The sequence below is a fragment of the Meles meles genome, chromosome 6, assembly GCF_922984935.1.
Source record: "Meles meles chromosome 6, mMelMel3.1 paternal haplotype, whole genome shotgun sequence".
Classification (NCBI taxonomy): Eukaryota; Metazoa; Chordata; class Mammalia; order Carnivora; family Mustelidae; genus Meles; species Meles meles.
In genome coordinates, this window is record NC_060071.1 from 47,993,259 (window position 1) to 48,015,649 (window position 22,391).

A 22,391-nucleotide genomic window follows, 5' to 3' on the forward strand; every position below is an offset into this window, starting at 1 on the left:
CTTGCAAAATGTTGATGACTATGTTTATTTGTTTCTTCTTGAACATTAACATAAGAAACACTTGGTAAAATTCTTAAAAAAAAAAAATCTTTTTGGAATTCTCAATTATAAGTCATTTAGCTCCTACAATATTTCAGAAGATCTGACACATGTGTTCTGCCTCTGGGGGAGTGGAGTCTGGAGTTTTATTTATTTTATACATATTTAAATGTCAAAATACCTTAACCTGAAGCCATCCCTATCCCCTCCAAAAAAGAAACACAAAAAAACAAAAAAACCCAAGCTTTATTCTTTTTTTAACTACAAAGAAAAAGAGCAACTTACTGTATAAAATCCTAAATTTCTTAAGAGAGTCTTCATCAAAATTTCAGCCAGATGGGTGTCTGGATGGCAGCTCGGAGTGCCATAAGGTTGATCTGACAGGTTTCCATAGCCAGTACACACAGAAGAGAGGTCAGCAGCATCAGAGGGTGAGCTATAGCCAAGTAAGGAAGCTACATGGGTATGATCTTGCAAACTTGTCAGAATGATATCCAGTTGCATTCGCTAAAGAAAAATATTTTCATCAATGAAACAGGTACAAATAATTAGTTTAAAATGCACTTGGAAAGAAAAAAATGATCCCACTTAATATCCTGATATTTTAGGAAATATATAATTAAAAGAAAAGCTGTTCCACTGATACCATTTGGAAAAAAGTAACTTACAGCATTTTATTCCTTCTTTTACTATAATACCCAAAACTCTCAACAAAATGGTACTCTCTGCATAATGATTTTAGGACTTGCAAGAGTAGGAAATGTCAACAGATAAATTATACTATATTCTTCTATACAATTACCAATGTAACTATTTGTTCTACTACTTAAAATAAATCACCTGAAATCTAAACTACTGAAAACTACTCATTGGAGGCTACTGTGGACATTACATTGCCAATGAAGACCACTTTTCCCCTGAAACCTGTAACTCTACAATTGATAGTTCTACTTGGTCGAACAAAATATATTTAGTTTAATGTACATAAGATCTTACAAATGGAAAGAATAAGCACATTCATGTCCTAACGACATTTTCATAACAGTCATCTTTTACTTTTTTTACAGAAGGAATTTCAAACAATGTTCTGGGCATGGAACCAACCATAGCACAGGACCTTGATTTTAACTTAGCACACTATAAACTAAACTGTCTCTGGTTTGATAGTATAAGCAACAAATTATTAAATTTTAATAATTAGCCCCAAATTATTTAATAGGATATCATTTGCTTCACATTCATTAGAATAATGGGAACTCTTCCAGCAGAAAATATTAAATTAGGATTTACTAAACCCGTAAAGTATTATTCCATGAACATGTGGTAATCAATAGTTTTATTTCCCCCTCAGTCTACTGCAGTGTCTGTGATATTACTAGTTTACTCAGATACCATGCAAAGGCTCACCTGTCCTTTAGATAAGCTTTCCCATCTATCAGGTCCTTGGGGTAAAAGAGAATGAAGCAATTCCATACGTTCTCGTAATGGAGGTAATAGCATGGTTGCTCCCACTGACAAAGTTTCAATTACCACCTAGTATCAAAAAAAGAAAAGTGTGTTTACTTGCCTACTCTTTACCTTTTTAACAGAAACACATGAAAAATAAATGCACTGGGGTGCCTGGGTGGCTCAGTGGGTTGGGCCTCTGTCTTCAGCTCAGGTCATGATCTCAGGGTCCTGGGATCAAGCCCTGCACCGGGTTCTGTGCTCAGCGAGGAGTCTGCTTCCACACACCCTCCCCCTCCCCCCACCGCCTGCCTCTCTTCCTACTTGTGATCTCTATCTGTCAAATTAATAAATAAAATCTTTTAAAAAAGGGGGAAGAAAAATAAATGCACCTATTAGGATCATGGAAATCTGAAGAAGGTAGATCACAGAAGTCTGAAGAAAGCGACATGAAAAAAGAAAGCATGCAATCCTTTAGATGTCTTTAAGTAGACTAGCTAATAGCTAATCATCATGCAACAAATATTTAGTATTGACTCTATTAACATTGGGCCTGGTAAGACTCTTTGCAATGTGCTACAGATGCAGAAATGAACAAGCCAAACAGAAGTCCTGCTTCTGTAAGCCTATAGTCTAATGGGAAAGAGACCCTGAGGCAAGTAATTTTAAGTGTGAAAGGAGTCACATATAGGGAAAGTAAAAGGATGTACAAACTTGAATGAACACACAAAGATCACTAACATGGCCTATGGACTCATAGAAGGTCTTCCTGAGAATTGGGCATTTAGGTTAAGAATTTTATTTTATTTAAAGATTTTATCTATTAGGGAGCCTGGGTGGCTCAGTCAGTTGGCCACCTGCCTTCAGCTCAGGTCACGATCTCAGGGTCCCGGGATGGAGACACTCATCAGGCTCCCTGCTCAGCGGGGAATCTGCTTCTTCTTCACCTCCCAGCTCATGCTCACTCATGCTCTCTGTTGCTATCTCTCTCTCTCTCAAATAAATAAAATCTTAAAAAAAAAAAAAAAAAGATTTTATTTATTTATTTGAGAGAAACAGAGATAGACGGCATCACAGAGAGTGAGCACGAGTTGATGGAGAGGGAGAAGCAGGCTTCCCAATGAGCAGGGAGCCCAAAGCAGGGTTCAATCCCAGGACGCCAGGATCATGACCCAAGCTATAAGCAGACACCTAATCGACTGAGACACACATGCACCCCTAGGTTAAGATTTTTTAAACAAGAAGGACTTAGACCAACAAACATCCAGATAGCTATTAAGAACAGCTGCATTGTCTTAGGCCTCATAATTTCTCAGGGTCATAGCTTCTTTATCAGTAAAATGAGGGCACTGGACTAGAAAAAAGAAGCACTTGATGATTAAGAGCTCTTGTAAATTTAGAATGAAGAAATTTTAAAAACCTCAATAGAAGATTTAGAATATAAAATTAAACTTCTCATACAGTAGTTGGAGGAAAGTAGAAAACAAGAAAAACTATGAGGACTCATCCAGGAGATCTAGTATCCCAATAATAAGGAGTTCCAGAAAGAGAAAACAATGAAGAGGAAATCAATATACAGTATACTCCAAGCAACTTTTTTTTTTTAAGATTTTATTTATTCATTCGACAGAGAGAGAGAGAGAGATCACAAGTAGGCAGAGAGACAGGCAGAGAGAGAGGGGGAAGCAGGCTCCCAGCTGAGCAGAGAACCCGATGTGGGGCTCGATCCCAGGACCCTGAGATCATCACCTGAGCTGAAGGCAGAGGCTTAACCCACTGAGCCACCCAGGCACCCCTCCAAGCAACTTCTTAAAACTGAAGACTATGAGTTTGGAAATTAAAAGGATCCACCCAAGCAAAAGCCACAATGGTTAACAACAGACCCACATCAGTTCCTATTATTTTGAAATGTGAGAACACAAAGGACAAAGAGAACTTGCTACGGAACCCAGAGAGAAAAGCAGATTTCCATACAAAGGATAAAAATTTGAAGAGCACTGATTTTTCTGAGTAATAACACTGAAAGTTAGAAGACAATGACTTCTATGGGAGAATGAGTTCTTAACAGGAAAATGGATTTAGATTAGAATTCTACCCCCTCAACTATTCATGAAGCTATTCAATTCACAAACTACTTCATCGTGAGTATATTTTCAAGGAATATTTTTCCTATCTACCCTCTCTCAGAAGCTACTAACAGAGGTAAAAAACCAGCAGACACCACCTTAACCAAGTGATCACACGGTCAAAATCTCCAGTTACAAGACACGCCAATACCGTGAACCCCATGATGTGGTGTACGGAGGACACATCATAATTTCTGTGGCATTCTTGCCAAAAATGTATAACCTCAATCCAGTCATGAGAAAACAACAGAGATATTCAGTAAAATAACTGACCATGACTCAGAAATTGTCTAGGTCATCAAAAAGACAAGGAAAAAAAATGAGAAATTGTGACACGGTATAGGAGACTGGGGAGAAACAACAATTAACTGTAATACAGGATCCTGAATAGGATTCCTCAAAAGAACAAAGACATTATTGGAAAACTGATCACATTTCTAATAAGCTATTTAGTATAATGAATAGTATTAAGCTAATGTTAATTTCTTGGTTTTGATAATTGTATTGCTGTTATGTACGACATTAGCATTAGGGGAAGCTGAGTGAGAAACTAATTTTTATGCAACTTTTCCTTAAGTCTACAAATGACTCAAAATAAAGCATTTAAAAAGAAACCAAAAAAAGCAGCAACAGTGAGTGTACAAACAGATTAAGTTCCTAGAAGTTTCAGAGATAAGGAACAGAAACAGCTTTGTACATATCCTGAGGATTCATCTCTGAAGGACTCCCCTAATAGAGTAACTATCAAGGACAGTCAAGGAATAAATAAACAATTTCTAAAGATAATTTTTAAAGTTTACTTTCTTTATTTTATTCCAGTACTTTTTGGCCTTTTAAAAATACTACACTATCATTCCTGATAAATACCAAAACAACAAAGTTCCCATTCACCACCAGGTTAATATTTCTTCTACCCACATGCCAGGGATATGTCTGTCCGGCTGAAAAATCAGTCATCTTTTATTGATATGTAATTTACACGTCATAAAATTCACCTTTTTTTTTCTCTAAGTATAAAATTCACTGGTTTAGTATATTCACAGAGTTGTATAACCATCACCCCATTCTAATTTTAGGACATTTTCATCACCCCAAAAAGAAATTTTGTGTCTATAAGCCGTCACTCTCCTCTCACCCTCCCCTAACCCCTAACAACCAATTGATTTACTTTCTCTATGGGTTTGCCTACTCTATACATTTCATATACATACAGTCATATAATATATGGCCTTTTGTGACTGGCTTCTTTCACTTACCACAATGCTTACAAGTTCAGTCATGCTATAGCATGTTATCAGAATCTCCTTTCTTTTTACTCCTGCATAAGATTATCCTGGTACAGACATACCACATTTAGTTCATTCATTCATCACCTGACAGACATTTGTTCATTCCACTTTTTGGTTATTATGATTAATATTGCTATGAACATTCCTATACAAGTTTTTGAATGAAAAATTCTCTCAGGTACAGACCTAGGTGTGGAAATGTTACATTATATGGTAACTTAACATTTAACTATTTAAGGAACTACCTGTTTTCGAAAGCAGCTGTACCATTTTACATTAACACCAGCAATATATGAGTTCCAATTTCTCCACATCCTCACTAACACAATCCTGTCTTTTTGATTATAGCCTCTAAGTGGGTGTGAAGAGCGTTTCACTAAGACTTTAATTTGCATTTCCCTAATGACTAAGACCGTTGAGAAATTTTTCATGTGCCTACTAGCTATATGCATATTTTTTCTGGAAACATGTCTACTCAAAATTCTTTGCTCATTTTTAAAGGTGAGTTATTAAAAATAAATAAATAAAGTTGGGTTATTGACCTTCTTATTGTTGAGTTGTAAAGATTCTTTATATATTCTGGAAACTAGAATATTTTTTTTAAGATTTTATTTATTTATTTGAGAGAGAGTAAGCCAGAAAGAGAGCATGAGCAGGGGAAGGGACAGAGGCAGAGGGAGAAGGAGACTCCCCTCTGGGGTGGGGGAGGACACGGGACCTAGATTCCAGGACCCCGGAATCATGAACTGAACCGAAAACAGATGCTTAACGCCAACTGAGCCACCCACTGTCCCCGGAAACTAGAATATTATCAGACATACTATTTACAAATATTCCTCCCATTCTATGTATCAGTTTTATGTTTATTTTCTTGATAATGCCCCTTGAGGCATAAATGTTTTCCATTTTGATGAAGTCCAATTTATCTCCTCTCTTTTTTGGTTGCCTGTGCTGTCAGTGTCATATTTAAGAAACTATTGCCTAATCCAAGGTCATAAAGATGATGGATGAGTGGATAAGCAAAATGTGATATATATGTACAACAGAAGATTATTAAGACTTAGAAAGGAAGGAAATTCTGACACATGGTACAATATGGATGAACCTGGAGGACATTATGCTAAGTGAAATAAGCCAGTCACAAAAAGAAAAACAGTTTCAGGATTCCACTTATATGACATATTCAGAGTATGAAAACCAAAGAGACAGAAAGTAGAATGGTAGCTACCAGAAGGTGAAGAAAGAGGAGAATGAGTTATTGTTTGATGGGTACAGAATTTCAATTTTATAAGATAAAAGAATTATGAAGATGAGTAGTGGTTGAACATTATGAATGTACTTAATACCACTAAACTATATTTAAAAGTGGTTTAGGTAGGGGTGCCTGGATGGCTCAATCGGTTAAGCATCCAGCTCTTAATTTTGGCTCAGGTCATGCTCTTGGAGTTGTAAGATCGAACTCTGCATTAGGCTCCAAGCTGGGAATGGAGCCTATTTGAGATTCCTTCTCTGTCCCTCTTTCCCTTCCCATCCCCTCTCCCCCTCTCTCTCAAAAATAGAAAAGGTTAAGATAGTAAATTTTATGTTATATGTGTTTTACCATAATAAAAAATGAAAGTGGATCCCTGTCCTCAGAAATTTATCCTCTGGTGGAAAAGACAGACATGTTTGTGAACAGACAACTACAATACAATGTGATGCAATGAGCATACATACAGGAGAAACCTAACCTGGCAGGGGAACAGGGAATGAAAGGCTTCCCAAAGATGACATTTGTCTTAAAGGATGAGTTAACCAAAAACATTTACTCCCACCAAGAAAAGGAATAAGGGAAAGAACACTAAATTGAAGTTTTCCAATATATGGTTGCATATATGAGCTACAACTTTAGGGAAAGATGTGGCTTGAGATACAGATTCCAAGTCCTATATGCTTACCTCTTGAATTTCATCTGGGACAGTTGAATCCATCAGTCTGAAAAGCAAATTTCGAAGTGGACCCGCCTGTCTTCCAAGAATGCTGGTAGCGACCCCTCCCGCAAGTGCAAGAGCAAGGTGATTTGAAAGCAGCTTCAGGCACAGCTTGAGGAAATTGTGGTGTTCCCTGAAACCAAACAAAGTGCTGTGAACTTCTGGAAGATAACTGCTATCCAGTTTGGGTAACATTTTTTTCTCTTTAAAAATTTTGTCAAATTATGACCAATAGTGATTTTTAAAATGTAATTCATGAAATCATGGGTAACTTTTCCTAAAGGTCATTATCAATAAGTACCTAAGTTTAGCTCTTTTTTAGATTCTAAAGAAGTTTAACATAATTGAGGGGAAAACAGAACAAAAAAGAAAAGGAAGTCAAACTCAAAATGAATAATTAATAGATATACACACACACACACACACACACCCCAATATACATATATATAACATACCTTGATGAAGGGAAAGGGAGTGGGGGAATCTCACTGTTTATTTTATCACAGTATCTCTCAAGAAAAGAACGCAGGTGTGAGAAGGTACTCTCTTCAAGATCTACACAATAAGGTCGGTGCCATGCAACAACTTGTCTAGAAGGAAGCATAAGAAAATCATGTAATAGCCTTAACAGAGGAATTTTCACATATGATCAAAAACAAAATTTAAACCATTAATAAAGATGAAAGATTTCAACAAAAAATTCAGAAGGCCTTCTTGATTATATAAGTTAAAACTCTTCATTTTATCAACCAAGGAAAACCAAGAATTTGTCATCCCCAGAGTTCTTCAAAAAGAAAACATATAGACACAACCTGCTTTGGAAGGTTGGATATTCACTCACTTAAAGGCAAAGATCTGAGCCATAGGATCTACTACAGTCTTCTGGTTCTAAGGGTCTGTAAAATGTGTATTTCATATTAAGAAAAACAGACTGACTCTGTAGAACAGAAAACTGAAAGCTATTAAAAGAAGAACTCCTGGGACACCTGGGTGGCTCAGTCAGTTAAGCATATGACTCTTGGTGTTGGCTAGAACATGATCTCATGGCCCATGAGATCAAGCCCCACATCAGGCTCCACACTCAGTGGCAAGTTTGCTTGGGATTCTCTTTCTCTGCCCCTCCCCCCACTCACATGCATCCACTCTCTCTAAAATAAAAATAAATCTTTAAAAAAAAAAAAAAAACTCCTAAAGACTCTTGTGAAGACTATCAAGATCTTGGGAACCAACTCTCTATATATGAAGTGGGCAGTTGCAAATTTAATATGAATAGCAAATTATTTATAATCAATTTATTATATTTTTAGTTTTTGTTTTGGAGGGTAATTATAAATGTTTTTTATTGGTTAGAATGTCATAAAAAAGCCATCTGAATCCAAGGTCTAGAAGGCAAATATAATACATGTCAAGTTTAAATTAGCCCCCATGCATCTGAAAATATCTGAAACACCCCTAAAATTCTTTAAAATTCACACTCCTAATAAAAATCATCTACCTGATTTTCTAAAAACATATGGTTATCTCTTTAGGAAAAAGCTAAATTTCTGCAAAAGTAACTTCCTTTATTTAAAAAGTATAGCCACTAATTATTTTCAAAAAACCAACCAGACAAAGGCCACTGAGGCTAATCAACTGCTTAATAAAACCTAGTTCTGGGGTGCCTATGTGGCTCAGTCGGTTAAGCATCAGCCTTTGGCTCAGGTCATGATTCCAGGGTCAGGGCTCAGAAAGGGAGTCAACTTGTCCCTCTCCCTCCTTCCCCACTCATGCTCTCTCTCTCACTTTCTCTCTCAAATAAATAAAATATTTTAAAAAAATAAAACCTAGTTCTGAATTCATTTCAATGTAACTTCCTCTTAATATGGAGACATTTAATTTTTAAAATCAGATCCTAGAGACAGAGAAGGAATTCAAAATATTTAAAGGACACTTAAATCAAGAAAATATCTTAAATACAGGGTATAACTTCTTGATTATATAACCTCAACATTCAAGTCAGAAGAACTCTAGATGTCATGCCTGTGACAGTAAAAAAATCAACAGCATAAATGTTCAGAAGGGCATTTTATGAACAAAGTACTATTACTTTTGTTTTCACTGGTGTTTCTGTTATTAAGAATATAAGAATTTTTAAATGTGGCATTCTTACCTATCCCTAGGAAGAGCAGTCCATGCTAGACTATGTGATGTTCCAGCAGAGATCTGCTGAATAGCTATGCCATCTAAGCCACTCACTTTCTTTGGTTTCGTAATAGGACCTGTGGAATTTCCTTGGCCACACTGCCCCATTGAGTTATTGCCCCAGGCATAAACTTCATTATCTAAAAATAAAATAAAGAAAAGCCAAATTTAAATGTAATACATTTATAGAAGGAAAGTTAATATTATTTCTTTTAAAAACAAATGACATTACCATGAGAAAGAGCCAAACAATGACTGTCTCCAATAGAAATATCAACTATTCTTGTGGCAGCCAGTTCTTCAATAAGCTTGGGTCTCAAAGCAGTAGCTTCTGAAGAACCACAACCTAGACAAGCTCCACAGCCCCAAGCATAGACCTGAAACAAACAGAAATGCATAAAATATCCTGAGATACTAAGTTGAAGACTTATGTTGTTTAAAAATAAATATCATCTAGGGTTGCCTGGGTAGCATAACCGGTTAAGTGTCCAACACTTGGTTTTGGCTTAGGCCATGATCTGAGGATCATGAGATGGAGCCCTGCATCAGGCTCCACACTGAGACTGGAGCCTGCTTGGGATTCTCTCTTCCCCCTCTCCTTCTGTGCCAATCAATCAATTAATTTAAAAAATCTTTTTAAAAAAATTAAACAAATAAGTAAGAGTGTGGCTTGATACCAAATAACGTTCTGGACGCCTGGGTGGCTCCATCAATTAAGCATCCGCCTTCAGCTCAGGTCATGATCCCAGCCAGGGTCCTGGGATCAAACCCCGCACTGGGCTCCTTGCTCAGCAGGTAATCTGTGTCTCGCTCTTCCCCTCCTCCTGCTTGTACTCTCTCTCAGCTTCTCTCAAATAAATAAAATCTTGAAAAAAATAAATAATAACTTTCTGTTGCTAAAATTAGTATTTACTGTTTTGATTGTTAAAGATTTGAGTTATTTATTTTGCTGTTTTTAAATGTTTACTACACAGGTAGACAAGCAGCTGAGCTGCAAAGAAAAATAATCACAGAAAAAATAGAAGGATCTTAGAAGGCTCTTAGCAGCTTAGAAATACTGTTGCTATTTTACAACTTCTCCTTCATATGTTTCCTACTCTGTGGGTCTCAACAAATATTTCTTGGTTGATTAGACCAAGGTGTGTACATATAAAATGAGTTATGTAAGTCACAAAACTGGTGTTTATGATTCACTTAAAAATCACACCACCTCATTGTTGTAATAATTTTAATGATCACTTACAAAGAGGGCCATGTGAAGCAGTAGTCAACACAGCTCTCTGAACATCTTCATTTTTGGCTAATTAATACTACAACCACCACCAACTGATTTAAGCAGCTTAGGGGAAAGGTGAGTTGAAGAGGAAGATAAAAGGGTGAATGACTGTCAGTTGGGCAGCCCAAAATCAAAACAATTAGCAAACTGAGTGACTTTTTTTTCCCCCATCGGTGGGTTCTGGTAATATCATATAGACTCTTACCCTTATGCTACTGCGTTCAGGAATTTTTTTGTCTTGTAACTCTTTCATTAAAGACTACTGAGAGATTAAGCCTCTTAAGCAAAAAAAAAAAAAAAAGAAAGAAAGAAAGAAAAGGCAGCAAATACTTGTATCAGTTGCTATAGAACTACTTAAGACAAGAATAGAAAGAAAATTCCAGTACACTAAAGGTATACGTAAGGAGGGATTAACAACTAAAGACAAGTAAGGTGAGAAAATACATAAAGTAATTCAAAATCTCCTAAATCACTCATCAAGTACAATACAGTACTGTCACTCAATAATACCCCTATTGCTAGAGTTTGCTCTTGCAGTATTCCTCTGGTTGAACACCAGATGAAGAAATACTTGGCTTGTATTTAGGGACCGTGTTGTATAAAATATAGATACTGTATTTTTCAACATAAGAATTACACTTAATATGATGGGAAGTCAGCAGTGAAGTGGCCTGAGAGGACTGAGGGAAAAACAGATGTTGATCATCTCATGCTCAGCAAATTTAATGGTAAACAGAACACCCTTGCCATTTAAACATATTTCTCCCTCACTTTATTTTTTCCTAAGTATGTATATTTGATTTCACATAACTTAGCATACTCATGATACAACTATTCTATATAGTAACTAACTCACAATTTCCTTTGAAATTCAATATAATAAATGTATTATCATTATTAGCAACTAACAGTTCAACAGTACTTGGTAATTTATAGAAACTTTAAATTCATGTAATTACCTTGCATGATCTCATTTGTAAGCAAAGCAGAAATCATTACCCCTTTCATACAAAAGAACCACATGATGATCAAGGGAGGTCTGTGATTTGCCTATTGGCTATACATTAAACAAGTGAGCATCTTCTGGCTTTAATTCATAGATTCTTACCACAAAACCCATAGTGAAAAAGATGTAAAAGAGAAGTTCCAGGTCTTAAGGCAGCATCCAACACTGTAACAAATGACTAATGTAATGAAATACAGGGTAAATGAATAGTTTGAGTTTGATTTTTTAAGACACAAGGCATTCTAGTCTCTCCAAAATAATTATACTACATGCTAATTTCAGCTTTGCTGTTCATCAGCCTTGTGAATTAGTCAGAAAACATTTTTGTACCACTACCTGGCACATAATGGTTTCCTATATGTGAGAAAATGAGTGGTCAGCTCACTTTTTCACTGTGGATGCTGATGGATTTAAGAAGAAAATTACTATTAGTCTATTACCATACCAGGACCTTCTCCATTACTAACAAAAAAAAAACCCAGAGAGAAATCAAAATATGCAAATAGAAGTTCAGAAGTTTATAAAGAGATTAAAGTTCTGAGTATCCTAAGCCTGACTAACCCTTTCTTAGAAACACCTACCCCTCTCACATCATTTTTCCATATGGAAATTTCTCCTTACCCTCTCTTTTGATCACCTTTTGTCTTCTTAGTTCCTATCACTGGTTTCAACAAGATCTATTCACACTTTCTCCCACTATCCACAATTTTTAGGAAAGAATTTAAGGGGTGCTGAGTGCTAAAAAGTTTTTATAAAACCTCTTAATACAAAGAATGGGGCTGAGGACAGATTTATCTGGGTCACACACGCCAGGTGAGAAAATCTGGTTCCTTTGCAAATACTCTACCTCTTCAAATAGGAGAAAATATTTCATTTCAGTAGATGGCCTTTAAAATGTTACCTTTTTTAAGGGAAGCCTGGGCGGCGCAGTCAGTTAAGCATCTGATTCTTGGTTTCAGCTCAGGTCATCATCTCAGGGTCCCGAGATGGAGCACCACATGGGCCTCCACATTCAGCATGGAGTCTGCTTAAGATTATCTGTCTTTCTGTCTTTATTTCGCCCCCAACCTCTCTCTCTCAAATAAATCTTAACAAGAAAATGCATTTTTTAACTTTAAAGTTTAATTATGATTATTACTTTTTAGTCACCTACTCCTCTGAAATAATTTAATCCTTTTATGCTCATCCCTTATTCCTACCTGCCCTGTTGATGTTAAAGCAAGTGAAGACTGGCTCCCAGCACAAACTTTGCGAATGAACATTCCTTGTAAAGCTTCAACAACTTTAGGTTTATACACTCTGTTAGTATCTCCATGGCCAAGTTTGCCTACCAAAAAAAGCACATTCAAGTTAAACAGTTTACTTGTTTTAAAGAACCTCTACGCTTTACCTAAGTATTCATATTGATAAATATCACTCATCTTTCTGTCACTAAACTGATGTGCAAAACTCTGTTTCTGACAGCAAGGAGGTGAACAAATGAATGTTTTTGTTACAAGAGAGAAACAGAAACAACCCACAGGCTACTGAATCTTAATTTAAAGCAATTAAAACCACTTTAAGGGAGATAGGGAAAATTGTTTTTCTTTCCCTACTTTTAACGGTCATATTTCCAACTTCAAGTTTGCTGATGTAATAAATAGGCTGTAATACAAGGAGTCTGTATGTATCTAATTATTTTTAATTTTTTAACAGAGCCAATAGTTACTAAAATAGAAAACTCAGCAAATCACTAAAGAAGAAAGACAAACGGCCAACAACATATAACTCAGCCTCACTAAGAATTGAGGAAATATTAAATGATACCATTTTCACTACTGAAATTATTTTTAAGTACTCTTAATTTTAAGATTTAATGCCAAGTGTTTGTTATTGAAAGACATGGGAAAATAAGCAATCTCACACCGCTGGTAGTTGTGAACAAGTGGACAAAGATTTAGTCATTCATTGTGTAATTTTTGATACAGAAAATTATTTGGAAATCATCTAGGTACTCAATAGTAAACTGATTTTTTTTAAGTTCTATTATGATCACATAAAGGGATACACTGAGCTACTTTGAAAAATTTAGAGTCATAGGAAGATATTTTTTTAAAAAACTGTCAGACAGGGGTGCCTGGGTGGCTCAGTGGGTTAAAGCCTCTGCCTTCAGCTCAGGTCATGATCTCAGGGTCCTGGGATCGAGCCCCATATCGGGCTCTCTGCTCAGCAGGGAGCCTGCTTCCCTACCTCTCTCTCTGGCTGCCTCTCTGCCTACCTGTGATCTCTGTCAAATAAATAAATAAAATTTAAAAAAAAACCCTGTCAGACAAAAACCAGCAGATTATAAAAAAATCTAAGACACATGTCTCCTTTAGTTTTCAAAAAAGGCTTCTATGTGGAAATATACATACATGTTTATATAAATACATATATATTTAGAGGTCTATCTACGTAAGTTAACAATGGCTATAGCAACATTTGTTGAAACAGTTCATTTAAATTTCTAAAATTTCTACTCATCGTTAGAGTTTTCCTATAATAAGCATATATAACAGAAAAGTACATCTTTTTAAATCTCAAGAAAACAAGCCCAACACTATCAATAAATAATTTTTTACATACCATTGTCTCCTCCTCCAAAAGACCATACAGTTCTCCCATCTTTAGACAAAGCAATAGTATGTGAACTGCCACAAGAAACCTCTCCGACATTGCTAATATCTTTTACTAATGTTGGAATGTTACGGCTGTTACTGTCTCCATGACCTTGGATAAAACACACACAACAAAGAATAATGCTGTTAACGCTTTTTCTTTAGGCCATTATACCACAGGCAGAATAATCATTTTAAGTTAATGACAGAAATGAGGTATTGTTAAAGTGCAATTTGAAAGAATCATTTCCAGTATCTATCTTCTCATCCAATCATTCAGGCTGCTCTCAAACTGAGACCCACAGTCCCTTCAGTGAATTATTAGCATATTCTATACATGCTCTTCTCCCAGCACTTGTCTAATGCTACCTAGTATCATGCTCATGTTAACTTGTTTTCACACACATTTTAATATCATGATGGTATCTTTCTTGTCCCTGAAATCCTTAAGTGTCTGCTCATAATAGGTACTCAGTAAATACTTGCTAGATTTAATTACGGCTTAAATTTCAGCACTAGAATCCAGGTATTTGCTGTATAAAACTGTGTTCCTCTGGGCTAAAACTAACAAAGTAAATAACAGGGTTTTTTGCCTATTAAGTCTAGCCTCACTGCTTCTCAGTAACCATCATTTCTATTTTTCTCTGAGAGTAACTTCAATTTGAAAAAAAGCTTACCTAATCTTCCAAAGTCTCCTTCACCCCATGTGTATAATTCACCATCCTCTGTGACAGCAGCACTATGTCTGTACCCAGCAGACACACAAACAACTACCTGCATTGCACACAAAACACACCAAGATGAAGAACATGCATATGCTAAAACATGTAGTTCATATTTGATCTTACACACAGAGACTGCAGAGACACTGATATTCGCAACTTATCCAGAAGTTACCACATACAGATGTAGAGGGTGTGTCCAGGACAGGTGCCTGGGGTCATGAAAATGCTGAAATACAGCCTCTACTCTGTTTGCCAAGCCATGAAACCTAGCTTCCACCCAGAGAAGATAACTTTCCTTAGTTCACGCAAAGGCACTCCAAAGCTTAGCAGGAGCCCTGAAAGCACCAATCTAATTACTTGTAAGAATACTGTAAGAATCACCAATCAAGGCTTTGGTCAAAGAGCTGGCAGGGCTAAACACTCATGGAACAACGAAAAAATTTTAAATATAATGTTAACATAAAACCTACAATCCTGGCTAATCAAGAAAAACTCATTATGTAATAGGGGTGACTCTCAAAAACATAGTTACTATTAACCAATGCAGGAATATCTAAGCAGTATATAAGCTTACATTAATTAAACTCTTAGCAGTATCTCTTTACCCTTCAATTAGCTATACAGTTGATGTATTAACAGTATACAGCAACATAATTGGGAAATGACCCATAGCTTTTACCACTGATCAAAATAATGATTTAACAGAAAAAAAAAAAAACTATACTAATTACTCTGCATCTTTTCAATCTCCAAAAATTAGAACTCACTTGAGAAAATTCAAAATTTAGATTCAACAAAAAATACTGAGCACCATGTGGCACCTGGATGGCTCAGTCACTTAAGTGATCTCAGGGTCCTGGGATCAAGCCCCGTATCAAGCTCCCTGCTCAGATAGAGGAGTCTGCTTCTCTACCTACCCCTCCCCCCCATTCATGCATCATCTCTCTCTCTCTCAAATAAATCTTCCAAAAAAAAAAAAAAACCACACTGCACACCTAATACATACATTCTAGATAATATGCTAAAAATTACTAAAATTTTTATCTAAAAGTTATTAGTTTACTTTTTGGAACCTTTTTCCTTTATGATATTCATACTAAGTTATATTTAATTAGCAAAGTTCCCATCAAAAAATAGGACTTTAAAAGGAATATAATGTTTAAGGAATTGGAATGAAGAAAGAAGGTACTTAAAGTAGTACTAGTATTTTCCTGAAAATGTCCTTAAAGCCCCACATTCAGCATCTTATCAAGTATCCCATGATGTTGTCAGGTGAAACATTCCAAAGCTCACTGCTTGGGTTGATGTCCAAGTTAAAATACTACAAGTTATAATAAAGTGAAATTCATTTGATAGACAGTCTTGTCAGACAACCTCCCATGAAGGAAAAGTGTCCCACTTGCAACTCTGGTATAATATAAAAATTTAAACTTTGAAAAGGTCTTATATAAAAAAAAAACTTCTGGGCGCCTGGGTGGCTCAGTGGTTTGGGCCGCTGCCTTCGGCTCAGGTCATGATCTCAGGGTCCTGGGATCGAGTCCCACATTGGGCTCTCTGCTCGGCAGGGAGCCTGCTTCCCTCTCACTCTCTCTGCCTGCCTCTCTGCCTACTTGTGATCTGTCAAATAAATAAATAAAATCTTTAAAAAAAAAAACAAAACTTCTGTGGCAAGAATGTAGTCTTAAAATAGAGGAACCTGCATAACTGCATATAACTATAAGTTCAGGAAAATACTTTCACTTCTTTAAAGAAAGGTAAAATAGAAATTAGAAAAGGAGATCTAGGTTCAGTTTCTAATGGTGCTAATTATTTGTGTGACCTTCAGCAAGTGAGTTAACCACTCTAAATGCCTTATTTCTATTAAAATGACACCTCCTCCAACTTTATGACCCCATTATCTAATATCACACCCCATACAAGTTAATATCTAATACATTACTCAATTTTTTTCTTTATTATTATTTAAAATTACGTGCTTACTCATCTCTAACTACAGATTAAAAGTTCCATGAGACTAAGGATCTTGTGTTTTGTTCACTACTATGTGTCTAATGCCTAAAACACTGCCTGGCATTTGGAAGATACTGAAATATCTTGTGTATCTGGATAGTGTATCTGGATACACTGTCAAGATAGATATTCCAGATAGAATATCTGGAAGTATTTGTGAAATGGATGATTCTCAGTTTCCTCATGTGAAATGAGAGTAATAACTATCTTAACAAAGTTGTTATAAGAATTAAAATTAAGTAATGTATGTGAAAGTGTTTTGTAAACCACAAAAGCAAATATCTAAAGGATAAAAAGGATTTGGGGGTGAGGGTAACTTTAGAAAGAATACATCAAAATCTGAAAGATATCATCACTTACAGCGCAGTGCATCTAATTATTTTTAAATACAAAAAGAAAGTACATACCTTTCCCTGCAGAGGGCCCTGAATAAGCTTGGGATATTTCTGTGTTGAACTATTTCCATGTCCCAGTTTCCCATAGTCACCATCTCCCCAACTGAAGACTTCTCCTTCTGTTGTAAAAGCTAAGGTGTGACCATCAGATCCTTTAGAAGATGAAACCTTTTTAATGGACCTGTGAGGTTCAAATGTTAACTTTTTTAAAGTGGACTGATTATTAGAATCTCCAAGGCCCAGTCTCCCATAGCTGCCTTTACCGCAAGCTCTGACAGAGCCATCCGTAGAAATAACAAAAGTGCAGTATTGTCCAGCTTCAATCTATAAGCAAAGAGAACAGTAAAATAAAATGTTTCTGTGAGACTCAAAGTATAATATTTAATGCTGGTTTTATCAAACAGGTTCAAAGTCTTTAAAACCAGAATATGGCACTATTCTACAGAGAAATTAAACAGAAAATTATGGAAACTATTAATGGTTTTCTCATGTTGACTTCATTGTTGAGCATAAATTACTGCGTATTTTCTCTCTTCAGGATATCCACCCAGCCATGATTCAATAAAACAACAAAGTAAAATGTTTTACCTCATCTTATAATCGGTGGATGAAGAGCAAGAAATAAAATTATCCTATAAATTCCTTCGAGTCCATTATGGCAAGGACTATATAAAATATATTTTACACTCATTTAAAAAAAAAACACCTAAGTTTTAGTGAAACTAATAAAAAATAGAAAGTTCTAGGTTGGCTAAAAGGTAACTGCAAATGTAAAAAAGTGATAATAATAAGAAAATAAAATGCCAATCTGGCAAAAGAAAAACTCCAGTTTTTACTTAGTCCTATTTGCTATTTGCATTGAATATAATGGTAAGTCTGTCGTCATTCATAATTCTTTTCAAAAATCCAGCTCCTATTTAATTTTTTGAAACTTGGAAACCATGCTAGGGAAATGAACTAAAAATGGTTTTTTTCTTAAAATGAAAAAAGTGATACAGCATGGCTACAGAAACAATACAGATAAGAAACGAGACTCTTGGGGCACCTGGGTGGCTCAGTGGGTTAAATTAGCCTCTGCCTTTGGCTCAGGTCATGATCCCAAAGTCCTGGGATCAAGCCCCCCCACCCACCCCCTGCATCGAGCCCCTGCATCAGTCTCTCTGCTCAGCAGGGAGCCTGCTTCCCCCACCCCCCCACCAACCCTCTGCCTGCCTCTCTGCCTACCTGTGATTTCTGTCTGCCAAATAAATAAATAAAATCTTAAAAAAAAAAAAAAAAGAAAGAAAGAAACGAGACTCTTCACTCACTTAAAAAAAAACTCAACACTACTTAGAGCAAACCATCTACCAATTTGTAAGATATGTAGAGGACTCACAGTCTGAGCATCAGAGAAACTGGGAGCCAGTTTGGGCTGTAATATTTTCTCCTGCGTGCCTTCCACCAATTGATGGCTGCTGTTGCTCCCCCAGACATAAACCTCACAGGTTTCTGAGACAATGGGAGCATCACCAGTCTGAATGCTATCTGGGCTAGCACATGTTCTTGAGTAATCAGACGCCATTCTGCAAACCTATTAAAATTGAAAATACGCAATAAATAGGCAAGACATTCTTAGTGGAGACATTTTCATAAACGTTGTCTGAAATTACTGTTTATTTTCCTTATTTCTGAGACTCTCAACTGCTCAAATAACTTAAGGATACATCTAATTTTAAATATGGATGGCTAGACGACATACTCCTGCAAAAGATACTAATAAAGGAGGCAAAAATGAGGAGGAGGAGACACATAATCAAGACTTTTTGACTAGTAATTATGGAACACACAGTATTACAGGAAAAAGTAAAAACACCTTAAAAAACAAAGTAGAAGGGGCACCTAGCTGGCTCAGTCAGTAAAGCACACAACTCTTGATCTCAGGGTTGTGAGGCTTGAACTTTTGAAAACTTACTTTAAAAAAAATTGATAATCCTATAACCTTAATACAATGAATTTATCTTTTTTACCTACATTCTTCCAGAATTTTGCATGTGCACATTCTTTAACATAGTTAACACAGTGGATATATAAAAGTGATGGAACAAAAGTCAGACAAAATTTTCCACAGCTAACTTATCTTCATGAATGAACTGATAATTTTCCATCTATGTAAAAACCCCAGTTTATTTAACCCTTTTCTTTTAAACAAGACATTTAGAGTCTTTTGTTACATAAGCCATTTTTAAGAACATAGTTGTTACTACCTTTTTCATTACTTCTTAAGTACAGAAGCTCAGAAATGAGGCTACTCTATCCCAAAACAACAACAATCTTATGATTTTTGAAACATACTCTAGCAAATTGCTTTCCAAAACGGTGCTACTATATATCACCAGCAGTACATTTTATGTACACATAAAATAAAAATCATTGCTTATTCACCATCTGTGTTGAATATAATGGTAAAGTCTGTTGCTATTCATAATACGTTTTTAAAAACCATACTTCTCTACCTGCCACCCCCCACAGCCCTGCCAAAATGATAGGCCCCAGGGTGGCCATTCCAAATTGCCCTAACAAGGAATACGTCTATACAAGAGTACCAGTCTCACTGCATCCATACCAATAACACATATTATGCTTTTAATTTTTTGCAAAGGCTTAAGTGGAATCAAAGAGGATGCATTAATTTAACTTGACATTTTGTCATTATAACAGAACTAAAGTTTTTCTATTTCTTTGTTTACCACTAACTTTTGCCCATTTACCTAGCAGGGCTTAATGGATTTTTAACTGGCTTATACGAACTCTACGTAATAAAAATATTAACTCTGGGGCACCTGGCTGGCTCAGTCAGTAGAGCATATGACTCTGGTAGGGTCGTGAGTCAGAACCCCATGCTAGGCGAAGAGAGTACTTAAATATATATATATATATAAACTCTGACTGCAGCTGTTGTCGATTCTTTTGTCTGTCTTATAGTGTTTTTGGTTTTTTTTTTTTTTTTTTGCTCAACCAAAACAGGAGAAGGTATACCTTCAAAAGTCAATCTTCAAAAACCCATTAAATAGAAGGGGACAGAATAATTTTAGTCAGAATCATTAAAAGTATCCAAAACAACAGAATGACATATGTGTTCAACATTCCCCAGTGAACATAAGGATGGCTATGAGGACACACAAAATACATGTAAGTGAAGGCTGCCAGTCCCTAATAAAAGATCTGAAATTTTGCTGGAGACAAAAGGGGGGTAGTGGGCCAAGAGTGTCAGAATTTTTTAATCTAAATCTATTACTATAATAAGTTTTATATGATAAATCCCAGCTCTCCTCCACTCCACATTCCCCCAAAAAAGAGCAAGATAGAAAAAAAAAAATTACTTATAGGGCTTAGAAATGTGTGTGTAAAAACTGGAGTCGGGGCAGGGCAGAAATCCAGGAAGATAACAGCAGCAGCAATGCCATTTTCTAAACACCCTGATTCACTACACAGAACAACTACATGGCCAAACTTAAAGTCCACACTTAACATTCACAACAAAACTAGGTGACAAGGTACCTCCAATAACTCCAAAATATAAGCAGATGCAGACAGATGAGTCTGGAATAATTTGATGTGTCACAGAGCAAGAAAGCTATGAAAGATTATTAGGCCTATATCAAAAGAACTTAGGGGACACCTGGGTGGCTCAGTTGGTTGAGCATCCAACTCCTCGTTTCGGGTCAAGTCATCATCTGAGGGTCGTGGGATTGAGCCCTGTCTGGGGCTCTGCACTCAGCAGAGATTCTGCTTGAGTTTTCTCTCCTCTCTGTCTGTACTTCTCCCTGCTTACACTCTCTCTTTCTCAAATAAATATCTCTTAAAAAAAAAAAAAAAAAGAGCTTGGGAACCACCCTGAAGAGACGAAAAGACTACTGGCCAAAGATGAAATAATATGAGCTCCACTACAGATAATAATTTAATGGGTTAAAACTCAAACAGGTTTAAGTCTATGGGTTCCTAATGACATTTTTCAAATGAAATCAACTGGTCCCCTTTGGAGGATGACAGACCAATTCATTAAACTGAACACTACTTTATAAAATCAGTGTTTAAATTTTTAAAAATTGGATAGACATAATCAAGCATTTATTCAGCCTTTCTTATATGAACTGAAACAGAGTAACCAAATAATTGATAAGGGTAACAACTTTATAAAAACATTCCAATGAACAAAAGAGGAGTGATACAATTAAAATATCAACATTTTGCAACCAACCACCTATGAATTAATCATTAAACATCAAGAGTTGCTAATACCATAATAACAGAGACAACTAGAAGGAAACTGATAAAGATCACACCACCATGTATAGTCTCACCAAGGGGATCAAACCTAGAACCAATCAATCCTCAGATTAAGCCTCTGGATCCATCTGCCAATTTGCAGAAAATAGTGAACTGCATTATAAGTAATCAATCAGCAAAAAGCCCAAGTTCTAAACAAAAACACTGATGGAAAGAAAAAAATGGAGGGGAACCTACAGATCAAGAGATTTAAAAGACATCTTTTTTTTTTTTTTAAATAGGCAAAACTGCACCATAGTGTCTAGAGATACACACCTGGGTGACACAATGATAAAAGAAATGCAAGGAAGTGATTACTCTAAAAGTCAGGATAGTGGCTGCTTATGGGAGGAGAACAAGGGTTAAGACCAGGACATGAAAGAGCCACTCAGAGTGGTTGGTAGTTTTATTTCTTTACCTGGGTACAGATTAGAAGGATATTTATTTTATAACAATTCGTTAAGTCTGACGTTTATGTGTTTTTCTGTATCTCTTTTTATTTAAAATTTTTTAAAGTTACCTACACATGATACAAAGCTCAAAATGAATAAAAGGGTATATATTGAAAAGTATGTCTCCTTCCCATTCCTGATGCCAGATACCCCAGCTCCACTTTTAGGGGCAAACACTGATGCTACTTACCTCTGCATCCTTTTCAAATACTGAATAATTATTTTCACGCTATAGCATTTTAATACAAAGTAATTTTAAATATAAAAGCCATGATTATTACAATACCTCTTCAAAGAGACATAAAGCTGCCTCATAGAGTGAGCATAAGCCATCAGATGTTCTGGTTGGTTCCCTCCACTGACTCCGATCAGCAGATGAACCCTACAGTTTCAGGAGAGAAACATACATATTAAAATCACTTAAATATAACATGGAAGTATCTGAGAAACTGTATATGTGAGTATGCATGCTAAGCTCAAATCCTAACATTAGGTCATGAAACCAACTTTTATACAGAAGTGTTACAAAAGATGG

General features: G+C 36.0%; 1 protein-coding gene across 11 annotated transcripts in view; it reads right to left on the minus strand.

Annotated features, from left to right (window-relative positions):
* HERC1 (HECT and RLD domain containing E3 ubiquitin protein ligase family member 1) overlaps positions 1-22,391 on the minus strand; it is a 184,473-nt gene that overhangs the window by 112,541 nt on the left and 49,541 nt on the right. For all 11 annotated transcript variants that reach the window (XM_046007752.1, XM_046007762.1, XM_046007761.1 and 8 more), the window contains 12 exons: positions 22,143-22,238; positions 18,475-18,669; positions 17,112-17,423; positions 14,647-14,743; positions 13,938-14,081; positions 12,533-12,660; positions 9,284-9,428; positions 9,020-9,191; positions 7,326-7,460; positions 6,838-7,003; positions 1,447-1,572; positions 325-546 (listed from right to left, as the gene is read on the minus strand). In XM_046007752.1, the coding sequence (XP_045863708.1) occupies positions 325-546; positions 1,447-1,572; positions 6,838-7,003; positions 7,326-7,460; positions 9,020-9,191; positions 9,284-9,428; positions 12,533-12,660; positions 13,938-14,081; positions 14,647-14,743; positions 17,112-17,423; positions 18,475-18,669; positions 22,143-22,238 (1,938 nt within the window). The remainder of the gene's footprint in view (positions 1-324; positions 547-1,446; positions 1,573-6,837; positions 7,004-7,325; positions 7,461-9,019; positions 9,192-9,283; positions 9,429-12,532; positions 12,661-13,937; positions 14,082-14,646; positions 14,744-17,111; positions 17,424-18,474; positions 18,670-22,142; positions 22,239-22,391) is intronic.